The following is a 15,685-nucleotide window of genomic DNA, read 5'->3' on the forward strand; positions in this document are numbered from 1 at the left end:
AAACAAATGCGAGAAAAATAGCAGTGAAATGCACAAGTCTCTTGGCAAAAACATTTTTAATAAGACATTAAAAAATCTGCGTATTCAAAACGCTGCTGAATATTTTATACGCCTGCATTTGTATATGTGTATGTTTATGTGTGTGTGTTGTTAGTGTATTGTTGTTATTGTCAGCTGCTTAATTTTGCGCTGCTGCTGGCTGGCTGCCGCTGCTTGAGGACATTTTTGCTAAAAATAATCTCAACACAAATTCATCGGCCAAAAATTATTCGGAAAAAGCTTAGAAAATTTTGAAATTTGTAAAGAAAATGTGACTCGTCGCAAGTATGTGAATGTGTGTGTGTATGAGTCGCAGATTTGGTTTTGATTTGATGAGCGAGCATGTGCCAACTGAAGTGGCGGTGGCTGGCAACGCTGAATTGTGCGCTTGGCATTTGCCAATGACGTCATACGATAAACGAAATTTGGATTTGAATTATGTGCGTTTTTTATTTAATAAATTGGGGAAAATTTGATTAAGGCGCCCACGCACATAAATACACACTTGAAGTGGTATGAAGAGGCTCATATTTTCTTTGCATGAAAGTCTCTAGAAACATTTTCTTGCATGTATTGGTGTGCCAATTTTTTATGTCAAGAACGCAGTAATGATTATTAATAATATTTTCCATACTGCTATATTAATTTTATATGTATGTATGTTATTGTTATATATGTATATATATACGTATGAAAAAAATATATATATTCGCATAGATATCTATTTTTATGTAGTATTTTCTATATGCCACTAAACTTTTCGTTAATCATCATACTATTTGTCACACTCAACTCTTCACCACTGCAGCATTGAGTGCCGCCAATGCGCCTGCAAAGTCAGTGCCCTCCTTATTGTTGGACCATGAGCGTCTAGGTAATTGACCGAAGCAATGAGCACAGTGGCAGCTGCTGAAATTAAAATGTGTTTATGGCATAGCCATAGACATTTCTACACTTTTATATACATATATGTATATTTATGTATTACATGTGTTGATATGTCTGTGTATATAGCAGCTACATGCAACAATTTGTCGACGCATGCAACGCAATCAATTTAACTGTAAATTTATGAACTCATAAGTAGCCTTTTTTGCGAGTATTTCTTGAAACAAAATCCAGCGTTAAATTATGGCAAAATTAAAAAGCACATCTCCCAAAAATACTGGCATTAAAATCGAAATAAAAAAAATCGTAATATTATCGGCTGTCAAGGTGGCCATTGGAATTTTTCCGCATTCCCACGCACGTGTCTTTCACACAAAGCCCGCCTAGAAAAGCGGGAAGTGAGAAGAAGAAGCAGTCGGAAAAATAAGTAGCGATGCTGAAAATGGGCGCGTCATGCAAGTAGCAATACAAATCACTCAACGTTAAGACCCGTTACTCACACGTGTTGTCAGGAGAGCAATTAAGTTTGCAATTTTTTATAATATTTTTTGTTTGCTTAAGCACTTATCCAGCTTTACCCGTCTATTAAAAAAATCAATCAACAACGGTAATTATTTCCTTGCACGATAGCTTTTCATAAACAGAAACAAAAATTAAAAATTAAAAAAAAAATTTAAAAAAATAAAAAAAATTAAAAAGGAATCAAAAAAAGGCCGCAAATCTCACCTGCTGCGCTGTTAATGACCCTGTATAATTAAAAAGCCATAGCATTCGGCAAATCAAATTAATGCGTAAAATAGCGCAAAGCGATTTTATTTATACCTCAGCGTCTCATATACACTTCTAAGCTTTGATATTGCATTTACGAACTCATCGCAAAAATATCCTGCGATCAGCAAGCAAACAATACTTGAACAACAACACTAAAACAATAATAACACAATAACTCAAAAATGTATAGAACAACAAGCGTAGCGGAAAGCAATACTGTGCCATTATTTGAGCCAGCGAAAACGCTGTGGAAATTCTTTAAAGGCTCTGGTGGCAATTGGAAAAATAAGCACACACACAAACCCACACGTTTGCAAATAAGACAGCATATTGCCAAAAGTCCACAAAACGTTTGTATATTTTTGTTTGTGGTGTCGGTGTTGCCATGATTGTGGGCACGTAGTAAAAATGCTAAAATGATATACATACATCAAATAAATGGCAAGAACCAAATGCCGAAAATAAAAATACTATCAAAATTCTAATGATATATGCCAATATTAAGGCGGATCAGTTAATGGCGACACACTTTGCTGCAACAGGGTAAAGGGTAAAAAATATATATTGTTAAATATATGCATTTGCTTAAAATTATGCATATATAAACAAATAACATAATATTGTAATTATTTACTATAATTGTTTCTCTATTTATATGAAGTTTTATTACTTTTAAGTCTCGGAAATGTCTGTATTGGAATTTGAAATTATTACGATTTACTTAAAATAATTTTTTAAAATTTTTTTTTATTTAATTAAATAACTATAATTTATTTTCAAATTAAATTATATATTAAATTTAAAATTATGCATAAAAAATTAGATGAAAATAGTAATCATCATTCTAGAAGACTAATAGTATAGTAGAGGCAATTAGCCAAGGCTAGAAATTTCATATCTCTTAAGGAGCGCGCCTAGTATAAAATTGTGACAAAAATATTTTTTTAACATTTCGATAGTTTAACCTACTTTAATCGAAATTTTAAATCATCTTAAAAAAATTGTAATTAAAATTATTTTTTTTTTTTACTTCAATTTTTATTTTAATTTTATTAAAGATTTAATATTGAATTTTGTTTGGATGAAAAAAACAAAAAAATTAAATAAAAATCTTATTTTTTTAATTAAGAATATTTATTAAATATTTGATTGTTTTTAATTAAAAACTATTATTTTCTTTTATTTTACTGTATATTCCTGAAACACGTATAGATATATCCTGATGTTGATATATTAGTGTTTTTTTACCTCCGAAAATCGACGTTTTTTTCGGACGTCACTCTAGGTGTACCCCGCATTGACAATGGTTCCTCCATTTGATGTAAAAGGAAAATCTAGTCTAAACACATATTGCGGAATTGAAAAACTCGAAAGAAATATTTTGTTCTATGGCTTATTCACTTATCCTTTATATCTTCTTCTAGATGCAAATCAAGAAGTAGAGTTTTGTGCACCAATAAGCTTACACGATTTTCTTGAAATTGTAGGTTCTTCCATACATAAGCTAAATCAATTAATATAAAATTTGGTTTTCGCACTAAAATTTTACTACTAAGTATGTATCTATGTATGATCTACGCATATTTTTTCAGAGGATACTAAAAATTAAGCCAGCGATTGTTCCGACCAATTCAGTTACGGATTGAGATCAGTTGTATCACTTACTTATTACTTGTTTTTACTACACTTTAAACTTCATTTTTATGTATATTTGAATATCAATATTTCGTCTGTATGTATTTAAATGCTCTTAAAACATTTAATTGTTAAGTCCCAAAACTAGTCAAAAACGATAATACAATTGTATAAATAAGTTAGTATGCAGGAAATTCACCATCTTAAGAGCTATGAGAAGTTAAATTCAATAACACTTAAGAGGTAAAAATAAGAAACTTATGAATTTTTTTGTTTTTTCATATAAGAAAGGCTGCATTTTCCAAAAATGTTTAGAACTTTTTCAATGTTGGTAAATATGTAAGTGTTTATGTGGCATTTGGTTAGTATGCCCTCAGAATATGAATATGGTATGCACAACATGTTGTTGCTATTACAAAACTATAAAAAATCTGCAAACAAAGTATAGTTAAAAATTGGGAAAAATAGTCCTATTTTAAAAGGTGATTTTTCCAGTATGCTTATTAGCACACACTCGATTTTTTTCTACTTGGTGGACTAATTTCGCCTTACTGCCGCTTTGCATAAAATTTAATCGCTACGTAAATTGTGACAAACTAAATAGACATAGATAAAATATCTTGACTTCAATTTTATAAAAAATGAAAATTACAAGCTTTCTAAATGTACCGTGAAACCAATATTCCATGAGAAAAGGTCTAGAATAGTTCGGGTAATATATCACTAAGGGTTTTAAATTATTTTGCTGTTGTAAACATAACTAACTGATTATAATAGAAATCATAGAAAAAAGGGTACTACCTGAATCTTTTTTCTGTATAAATATATACAAGGTCTGTCGCAAAAGAAACAGAACTTTTTAAATATAACTGTTTCTGGTGGCGCCACCTATTGGTGGGTATATGAAATAAAAAGTTTGATCTCTTGTTGACATTTCGTAAAATTTTAAAACAATTGGATAACTGCAATCGTTGTTATCGATCAAAAACTGACAGAAGCTTTTCGTCATGGGTCGTAAAATGCATTTTGAGCAAATATTAAATTTTGTTTTAAATTTGGGAAAACGTTTACTGAAACATTTCAAAAGATGAAAAAAGTTTATGGTAATCAGTGCCTATCCCGTAGTAATGTGCATGACTGGTTTAAGCGATTCCAAGAAGGTCGTGACGACCTCAGTGACGATCAGAAGTCGGTCGTCTTCAGAAGTCAAAAATAAAGACAATGCTGATTTGTTTTTACGATTCCGAAGGTATTGTACACCGAGAGTTCGTCCCACCTGGCCAAACGATTAATGCTGTGTTTTACCTTGGTGTTATGAAGCGTCTTTTGTCTCGCATTCGTCGTGCTCGACCACAATACCGTGAGGCAGGGTCCTGGCGCCTGTTGCACGATAATGCGCCGTATCATCGGTCGACGCTTGTCACTGATTTTTTGACAAAAAACTCCATATTAACCATTAATCACTCACTCTACTCACCTGATCTGGCACCCTGTGATTTTTACATATTTGAAAAACTTCATTTGCCCATGAAAGGACACTGGTTTCAGGACATTTCAGCTATCGAAAAGGCGACGACCGATATTCTCAAGAGCATTCCGAAAAATGACCTTAAACACTCCTTTGGAATGCTGTATCGAAGCACAAGCAAACTACTTTGAATAAAAAAATATAACTTTTGAAAAATATTAATTTTTTGTTTTTTTTTTTAACTGTCCTCTTTCTTTTGCGACAACCTTGTATGTATATAAAAAACAGAACAAAATGTTTTTCGTAAAAGAGCTCTGAATGGGGACGTTAGTACATTTGAGAACCAAAAAATGGGAAAGTCTTATTTGTAGCACGCATTGCTTATTTATATAAGGACATTTTATAAAACTATATGGCGCTTATTGTTTCAATTGCCAAGAATGAAACATTATAATGAAAACAAATTAAACAATAATATAGGTGTTGCATGTACCTATTATATAGATACATGGGATAAATTTACAACTTATAAATACATTATAAAAACTATAACTTTGAAGAAAGAATATTCATTACAAGATTTTCTATTATAAAATAACATAATCTTAAATATTTTGATACAAAATTTTATCTTCTTCAAAATATGCCTAGTTTTTTTTTACTAAAAGTATTGTTTTAGAAGTTATGCCCAACATTGTACAACAATTGACTAAAAATCCATGAAAGTGCCTTATAAATTTTGTGTTGCTCATACGACATGGTGCACTGTGTTATAATCAAAGTAAAGTGCTTGTTTACATATTATAATTCTTTTAAGACAAAAACTGAAACTTTTTCTGGAGTTAACAAAAAGAAAAAATAATCTTGGGAAATAACGAACACCCTAATATATACCTATGTATGAATAATAAATATATTATAAATAAGCATGTGACGTGAAGAAAATAAAATAATTGAAAAGATGTATCTATTGTATTATGAATGTTAACTTTAAAGTACCAAAAAACTATTTATATATGTGTTAATATATATACATAGGTTTTAGTAAATTAATTATGGAAATACATATACGTGCATACATGTGAGCATATACATATGTACATTATTTGCTATTCGAATATATGATTGCTAAGTAAGCGCTTCAAATTTTTATTATAGTTCATTTGTCTTAATAATATATATATGTATATTTTATTTTTTATTTTATGGATAATATTCCTGCTCCACAAATATAAATTTGTATATATATAGTATATACTTATATACAAGAGTATAAAAATAGTGGCGTAAACATTTTAAGTTTTTTTGAATGATTTTTAACTGCTCGGCTTTATATATGCTTCAGTGAACATTTTATTTTTTATATTTCTGCTTATAAATATGAACAAATTTGAATATGTATGTATACTAAATATGTTCATTTTACCTTACTCTTATTTTCTGTATGATAATTTGAAAAAAATGTATATCTCAATGTAAACCATTGCCCAAGAAAAACATAACCTAGAACAACTTATATAAAGATTAATATTTTTTTCTTCAAATATGTATTCCGTGTTAATGCTTTATTATTAGAGTAATAACCAATATAAGCAATTTAGAATTGTATAAATAACTACTTCCAGCGCAGCTTGAGGAAACGTATCTGCTTTGTATAAGTATATAAAGTAAAACTGTTTGTATGTAGTTAAACATGTATACATATATCAATTCGTATGCATCGATAGCTATTATAATATTATTTTTCATCATACAAACTCCTTCCATTCCGGCAATTTTAACACACTTTGTTTTTCTCCTTATTTACAGCCATGGTGAGGATCTTATTGTGACACCATTTGCCCAAATTTTGGCCAGCTTACGTTCGGTGCGCAACAATCTCTTAAGTCTGACAAATGTACAAGCATCCAACAAGTAAGTATGCGTGCGCCTAAAAGCATACAAAAAGCACACACACACACAAAATTTTGCCCATTTGTTATTATTCTACTATTTGAGTGCATCAATGTTTTTTAAAGAGAATTTTTCTAAAATTTATTAAAGTGTTTTCTACTAACCCCTCGTGTTTGTTCATCCAAATAATAATGCTAATAACTGATTTGAATATTTTCACAATGCATATATTAAAATAGTTTTTAACTTAACATATAATGTTGTCTGTAGCAATGTGGCCCCAATTAAATTGTGTTGAAATGTGTCATAAAGCTCTGACAGTTGCTCTAAATGAATTTATTTGAAATTTATGCAGAAAACAGTTAAATCGAAACAGTTATTTGGTAAATAGTGAATTTAGAGAGATAAATTTAAGTGTTTGTGGCAGTGGAGCTATAAATTGGGTAGAAGTGTTTTAAATGTTTTATTTCATGTATTATTTTGGAAAATAGTGTATTGACGAAACGGAAGCTTAATTTAAAAAAATAAAAGATTTTAGTTTTAATAAGAAATGTTTAAAATATTTTTTTTAGTTTAAAAATTCCCAAATCGTTATAAAATATGTGTATATACGAGAAGCTTTTGAGATATCGATCTGAAGTTTTGCATGCGTTCTTTTCTCGCAAAGAGTCCGCTTTTTTGTCGGAACTGCCGGTGTCGGAAAACTATAACATATAGCTGCCATACAAACTGAACGATCGAATAGAAATGCTTATATGGAAAACTTTTTTATTTGATGAGATATCTTCACAAAATTTAGCATGAATTATTATCTAATAATCCAATGCAATATCTGAAAAAATTTGTTCAGATCGGTTCACTTTAACATACAGCTGCCATACAAACTGGGCACTCAAAATCAAGTTATATGGCATCTTTTGTATTTGTGAAGGGTACTATAGCTTCGGTGCAACCAAAATTAACGGGTTTTCTTAATCTTCTTAAAATTTAAAGATTTTTATACAAAATTTTAAAGTTTGTATTTTTTTTTTGCTCCAACCTAAGCGCATTTCGCTCCACTGTCACATAAACGTCGCATAGCTTTTGCTGCTTGAATTCAACACTTGTCCCCAGATAAATATTATGTGTAACTCCCACTTTAAATTTTTTCTAAGAATTTTTCATATTCACAATAAATTTCTTTTAAATGTTACCCACTTTGAATCGATGGCCGTAACTTCAAACACAAACCCCTATGATACCGTTATCTTAATTGTATATTCCAATTATGAAAACACATTAAATATTTGTCACTAATATAAACACCCCCTTTTTATAAAAAATTATTTAAATAAATATATATTTATAAAGTAAATTTTAAACCAATATTATTGTTGTTCACCAAAGTAAAAAACACAAAACCAACAAGAAGTGTTTACTTTGTTTTTTTGATATACGTATTTTTTCTCTCTGTCTTTTTCTCTTTCTCTTCCTGTTTGGTCCTTCCCGCATTTTGATGTCAACCAAAAATATGTATTTTCGCTCTACACATACAAACATAAACATGAACACGTTTTCGATTTCATATATTTCAATATGTGTATTATTATTTCGTTGAATCATTTGTAACGGTCGAATTGCGAATATATTTTCTTTTGATGAAAACAACAACACAAAACTAAAATTGTGAAAACAATCATTTGTCCATAAAATTATGTTCAAAACTAAAATCAACGGCAAATAACAAATATTATCAACTGCAACAACAACAATAAACCTAAAATTAAAAAAAATCAACTTTCTAAAAAAATATAAATAAACCATTAACGAACTTTACTCCAATTAACTAATTTTAAATGTCGCCATTGACACATTGGCAATAACAAAAACAACTAAATTTTTTATCACACTTTTTGCATTTTCGTCCTGCGTACCGTTTGTATCGCTGTCCATTTGCTGCTCGTTTCAACTCATTTGTGTTTATTGTTAAATTGTCGTTATTGTTGTTGTTGTCGCTGCTGCGTTTGCAATGTTATTGTTGTGTTTATTATTATTTTTTCTGTTTTGCTTGCTTTGTCCGTTCGTTTATTTTATCGCTTTGTTTTCGTTCTTTTATTCTGCTCTTTTTGTCATAACTTTTTCATGCGAAAAATTTGTATGCGCTCTCGTGTGCTTTCTACGTTTGTGTCTCGGCTTGTGTGTTTGTATGTGTATTTGTGTGTGTGTCTCTTGTCTTTTGGAACAAATAATTAATGCGAAAAGATCCAGGCGCCCAACACAATCGTCCAGCGTGGGACGTGCATCCACAGCCGGCGTTCAATTGGTCCAAGGCGATGAATCCTACACACGTTTGGCCACAGACACCATCGAGGAGTTGGACTGGTGTTTGGACCAACTGGAGACCATACAGACACATCGCAGTGTATCGGACATGGCATCGCTCAAGGTAAGTTCGCAGGATTTTCAGATAGAAAATATTAAACTCATTTATTGTATTTGACTTGTGTTAATGTAGGCGAGTTTGAAAATAACCTTAGTTAAATTAATAGGCAAAACGTCAGCTGTCATCTCAAGATATTTATTTCTTTGATTTATGCATATATGATTCTCATAAGATTAGTATTGTGGATAAAAAAATTATTACGAAAAAATAAAGCAGTTAAAGTTCAGTCCAATTAAATCCGCTGCATTCCTTGGATGTCGTAGCCGATCTTTAGGATGACCCCAAACAAAATATGTCTGGCAATGAAAAAGAGTTTCCTGAGTAATCGAAATAAAACTAAATATTACTATAGATGAATAAGGCCTTCGATCATTACTAGTCAAAATTTGACAAAATTACGGCTGCCCATAAAAATTGTTTTTTTTTTTGAAACAAGTACATTTTATTAAAAATCATATTCCTTTCATCATAACCTGAGAAATGTATCAGAAAAAGTAGTGTGAAAATTTCTGGTCAATCGGTTCAACCGGTCGCGGTAAGGTCCTTGTAAGGAAAACTTTTTTTTCGACAAGCTATTGTCACGAAATTTGGCATAGACTATTATTTAAAGCATCTCTACAAGATGCAAGGAAATTATTCAGATTGGACAACCATAGCATATGGCTGTCATATAAGCTGACCCATCCAACTCAAGTCCTTGTATGGAAAATTTTTTGTATTCCTCAAGGCATCTTCACGAAATTTAGCGTAGATTACTTTTCAAAATAACGGTATAACTTCCGAAGAAATTGCTCAGATCGGCTCAGTATTAAATAAAGGTACCATGCAAACTGACCGATCAAACTAAAGTCCTTATAACGAAAACTTGCTTATTCCTCAAAGCACCGTCATGAAATTTGGCACAGATTATTAATTAAAGCATTCCTACAATTTGTAAGGATATTATTCAGATTCGACAACCATAGCATATAGCTGTCATACAAGGTGACCGATCAAACTCAAGTCCTTATTTGAACAACTTTTTTATTTGACAAGGGATATTCACGAAATCTAGTGTGGATTACTGTCCAAAGTAAAAGTATAATTTTATAAATTTTATAATTGCTCAGATCGGCTCACTATAACATATAGCTGCCATTCGAACATAATGATCAGAATCAAGACAAATATCTTCTTATACCCTTTTATGCTATATAAAATGCACCTGTGTAGGGTATTATTACTTCGGTGCAACCTAGTCGGGAGAATCGATTTCATTAAATTAAAAATTTCTTAGCAATATAGTTTGCAGAGCAAAAAATCGTTTTTTGTAATGCACAACTTGACATAATGCTCGACTTTTCTCAATTCTTTTTGAATGTTTCGCATCTAACATACTGTAAATTTTCAGTTCCTTTGGGCAAATAATTCATTGAACCCCTTCTTTTGTACTTCTCCACCATTCCTTCAATTCCAGAAATCAAATAAATGCATTTTTGATTTTCATTGCAATGCACTAAATAAATATTTAATATTATCACATCTAAGAGATCATACTCAAGTGAAATTTCTCTAGGCATTAGCTATAAATCACTAGGCGAGATAAACAGTATGGCCCATAATAGTATGGAAAGCGAAATTATAATTCACGTACTCTCTAAATAAAGTAATTTTATCTTCAAATATTATTTCAGGTAATATCGCTTTTAAGATATATAAACCTATTTGATTATAATTCATCGACTTGACTTTTTTCTTCATACAGAAAAGTATTACATATATTTATTCCACACTCTGTTTCATTATATACATATTAGGCTAGCTCTATTACTTCGAAGTAGTTCAATTTTGATACCAGAAAGAGTAACCTCTTTAATAAAAGTAAAAAAAATAAAATGTTTAATAGCAGCTACTAGGACTAGGGCTAGGACAAAGAAGCGTCAATAAGTTATTGTTTGGTTAAATTTTTTATTAAATATGCTTATAAAATAAGAAATATTAAGTATTATGACTCCTGCTGTTTTCCAGCTCAACTAATCAATAATTTTATCTCCCACTCTCTCTTTCTCTCTCTTTGTGTTTTTTACGTACAGTTCAAGCGTATGCTCAATAAAGAATTATCACACTTCAGCGAGTCGAGCAGATCTGGCAATCAAATATCGGAGTATATTTGTTCCACATTTTTGGGTGAGTAATAAAAAAGCTTTAATAACTCTAAAAACATTCCTTAAAAATATTTAACTTTCGTATACATATATACATACAAACTTATATACATATGTATGTGTATGTAATATTAAAGTTTGTTCAGCAAAAATATTGGTTTAGAGAATTGCAAAATAACCTGAACTCACGCGCATAAAAAGGAAATGAAAACCTTTGAGGCAATAAAACCGTAGCTTGTTCCTCAAATAAGACTCTGCGCGCTGCCAACACGAAATGACCGTAAAAACTTTGAGTTTGATTGCTGCATGTCGAAATTAATGCCAAAAGGCTTAAGCTGTTAGGTTCACGAATATAATTGTATGTATGTACATGTACCTGTATGAAGTTGTGCTTCCAGCTTTGTAGCACTTCCAAGTACACAGATTTTTACACAAATATAAATTTGAGCATTGCATGGGATTTATTTAAGCATATATAAATATATACATAAATATAAACAAAATTTGAGTTTTGGTTATAAAAAGGTTATATATTGGTTATTATATTTAACAGCGATTTTCGGTTTTTTTTGTTTTTATTGATACTTTGTTTTGCATTTTGAATATGTTTTTAAAATTTGTAAAAAATTACCCTTGTCGTTAGTCGCGAAATGTGCTCACGGGTTATGACTTTTAACTATTCTCTTATTAAAATATCCAGATCATTTGGTTAAATGGTGGTACTTACTAGAATTTTGTAAAAATGAAGAGTGTATATATATTTATAGTACATATAGTATAATTATATAATTTTTAAAATTTATGAACATTTCCAAAAGTTTTCAAATAGAAATGTCTTTTAGGTATTCTTATATTACTTTCATATTAACCACTTTATACCCTAGATTATATGTTTTATAGGCTTGTACAAAGAGTGTACTAGCTTTCCTGATATGATTCTTGTAATGTTACACATAAAGGAATAGGGCTCGATATTGGGAATCAAATATATGTGTATTGTTAGAATAATGTAATAATAATAAAATCGGTGTTAAAACTCTTGAGTTATCTCAGCCAAAGTCGGTGACAGTATTCCATATTAGCTTCAAATCTTTTGCGCTAAAATAATATAAATCTGATAATTTCCACTTTCTATGTCTCAAGCAAATATATTTTCACGCTGCTTAAAATGTTATAAATATTGTAAAGATATATTTGTATGTATACCAAAACATACTACATAGGCGGATAAGAAGTGGCGGATACAGAATTTTTTTCTAGGGGGCTTTTCTTTCAAAATATTTTTAGTAGTAATATTACTTCGTAAATTCTTCTAAATTTGTATTAAATTCTCCGATTTTGGGGAGGTGGCTTTTGAGAGCCAAAACTCCCCGTAGATCCACCACTGCTGAAAAGTCTCTCGCCCAAAAGGGGTTTAGGGGCGGTAAGGTCTGCTGAAAAGCCTTTCACTCAAAGTTGAAATAACATTTGTTTTGTATGAAAATATGGCTTTATTCTTCAACATAATCTTATCCAAAGTAATGCTCATATTATAAGGGTGTTTCAGCTTTTCTATATCGGCTCAAGATAGGCGACTTTTTGACTTTCAAAATAGCTTTTATTTCAATTTTACTTCATTTAAGTGAAATATTTTGTCCGCGAACCAAGTTTGGAGTCTAGAGAAGTGACAATAATTGCTAGAAGTCATATCTGTAGAAAATGATGGGTCGACGATTAGTTCAATTCTTTCAATTTATCGGTCGTATCATAGGCTAAATGAGTCGAAACGTTGTTTTGAGAAATAGCAACTATTTCTTTTCACAATACAGCCGCTTCTCTTGGATATCAACTACTAATCGATCTGATACAACGCTCATTAATATTGTTTATTAACTATTTTAAAATTTTTTATTAATTATTTTACAATATTAGAAATTTTTTACTATAATGATTCTATTTAAATCTACAGAGAAATAATTTTTTCCCTTTGAGTGCCTCTCTAATACCAATTACAAGTATATTGATTTCCAATGGTCCTCAAGTATTCACAATAAATTTATTGAACCAACATTTGGTAGCAATTAATCCCTTCATTTATTTTTAACGATCCATGCATTTAAGCAGGTATTTCGCTAATACTCTTCCTTAACAAATCTTTCAACGCCACGAATATATGAGACTTGGTGCCACCCCACCTCGCCGCTTACTTGGCAACACCCTCAAATCATATATAAGTTGCATTCGTGTAAAATTGTCTAAATATATGAAATTTTAAATTGCGCGTACAAATCAGCTGTCATGCCCACAATTGCTCAATAGTGGGATCACTGCCGCGGTGTTTGCCATTTTGCGGCGCAATTCATAATTTCTTGCATTCTCAAAGCAAGCATTTTAATCACAACTATGCGGGCATTCAAAGCGTAAGCCACAACAAGCGAACGGCCTGCCACTCACGAATTGACGTCGCCAGCTTAGTTACTCAATCAACGCCGGCACACCGTGAGCCAAAGTAGAAATGGCAATAAAAGTGTAATAAAATCTCGCTTGCTGCTTTCGCGAGAGATCCAATTTTATGCATTTTCCTTGTTTCAATTTTTCGCATTTCATAACGAGTTAGATTTTCTGCGCACCATGAGTTATTTTTAATTTAAAATTTAAATTAAGTACCAGTCGGCAGACGTGCAACTCACACACACACACACACACACTCACAGGGAACGCGAAAAATCGCCACTTGGCGCGTAAACCAATCTGCACACCAAGGCGGCGAGCGTTCAAGCGCACACTTGACGATTTGACTAACTAAACTAAATACACAACTTAGGTTAGCCACTAGGTACGCGGGCACTTGAGTAAATTGCTAGACATACTCATATATGTAGTATGTATGTATATTAGGGTGTTTCCAAAAAAATCGCATGTCTTTATGTTGGAAGGGAGATACAAGTTTTTCTAACTGAAAATAAGAAAAAAGTGAAAAACCGTTAAGCGGGAGAACTACCCGTTACAATTAGGAACTAATACTTGGTGAGCCTTTCTTAGCGGTGTCTATCAACCAATTTTTCAAACAACGAAACCAAAAAAAATCGAATCAAATTTTTTGATCCACCCTAATGTATATACATTTGCAAAAAAGTAGTATATACGACTATCACATTCACTTACTGTGGCATTTCGCTGAATTTGTACACCAGTCCGCTATTGTCGGTATTTGCTACGTGCAACAACAATGTATGTGAAACGTTTTAAGTTTAACTCTTACTCTGCCGTTGCATACACTCAGGCGCGCAAACCAATTTCGCGCAGAATTTCAAATTTTACTTTTTGTGAATGCGTAGAAAAGTAGGGAAAATAAAGTGGTTACAAAATATTATACTACAGCAGCCGTCTTACAGCAAACAAAGTCTGCGGAATTGGAGCAGCAACGAGAATTTAATAAGCCCAGAAATATGCAGGGAGTAAACACAAATAGCTGTGGAGGAAGAAAGTTGAAAGCTATCGCACTGAAAGCGCAAATACTCTAAATTAGATTATGGAGCAGATACGTTGCGAGGAAGTAAAAATATGAAATTTTGTTTTTGTATAGAAAAGAATGATTTTTTATTTATGAACCTTGTCATAACCTTGGCTTTGTTTACGTTGAATTGAGTGAAAAGAGAAAGCTAGCAAGAGTTGTTTGGAAATCACTTAGTTTTGTTAGCAATAATTGAGGAAATTTATAATTAGATGCTATTTTTTTATAAGCAGCGAAGCTACTTTGGAAAAACGTTTTGATCACATAACTGCCGAAATGTCGGAAATCCGAAAAATGAACAAAAAATCACTTCATATCTTGCCCCAATCTACTTATCCTGTATATACTGCTCCTATTTCCAATGTCATGAATGATATCTCATATAATAATTTACATTGAATGTATCTGGATGGGCTTCTTTTTCACAAGATACGCCTATACCAAACTATATAGGAAAATAGATTACAAATCACTTAATAATAATAATTGACTTCCGAAGTTAATTTCTGCGATCTGACCCCTATTTGAAAACCAAGAGACTACTGTGCAGTCAATTATCAGGTATTTTGGAGTTTTCGGTTCCATGTGGAGGAACCGACAATTCACAGAAGAAGCTAGGACCATGTTATGTAAGTGGTTCTTGAGCTTACAACGGCTAGTATAGAAAGTAGTCTCAGTTTGTCCCTTGGAAGATAGATTACATACATACTTAAACATTTTAAGGTTGTAACCACCCATTATCAATTTGGCATGGTGTATACCTTGGAGTTGTTGAGCAACTCCAAACACAATGAATGGTTCGGGTCCTACCATGTTGCTGGATGCTGCGGAGCGGGTAATCTCATCAGCCAGTTCATTCCCGGCTACATGTTGTTACCCAAAGTATTTTAGGTGGCAATATATATTCGTTATACCGCCTAGAAGCTGAACAT

At 31.6% G+C, this 15,685-nt stretch overlaps 1 protein-coding gene across 11 annotated transcripts in view; it reads left to right on the plus strand.

Annotated features, from left to right (window-relative positions):
- LOC126760511 (cAMP-specific 3',5'-cyclic phosphodiesterase) overlaps positions 1–15,685 on the plus strand; it is a 535,699-nt gene that overhangs the window by 509,519 nt on the left and 10,495 nt on the right. For 9 of the 11 annotated variants that reach the window (XM_050476199.1, XM_050476191.1, XM_050476193.1 and 6 more), the window contains 3 exons: positions 6,611–6,715; positions 8,936–9,119; positions 11,189–11,282. In XM_050476199.1, coding sequence (XP_050332156.1) covers positions 6,611–6,715; positions 8,936–9,119; positions 11,189–11,282 — 383 coding nt within the window. The remainder of the gene's footprint in view (positions 1–6,610; positions 6,716–8,935; positions 9,120–11,188; positions 11,283–15,685) is intronic. The other 2 variants (XM_050476192.1, XM_050476202.1) reach the window with 1 other exon arrangement.

This window comes from Bactrocera neohumeralis, chromosome 5 (genome assembly GCF_024586455.1).
Source record: "Bactrocera neohumeralis isolate Rockhampton chromosome 5, APGP_CSIRO_Bneo_wtdbg2-racon-allhic-juicebox.fasta_v2, whole genome shotgun sequence".
NCBI classification, from domain to species: domain Eukaryota; kingdom Metazoa; phylum Arthropoda; class Insecta; order Diptera; family Tephritidae; genus Bactrocera; species Bactrocera neohumeralis.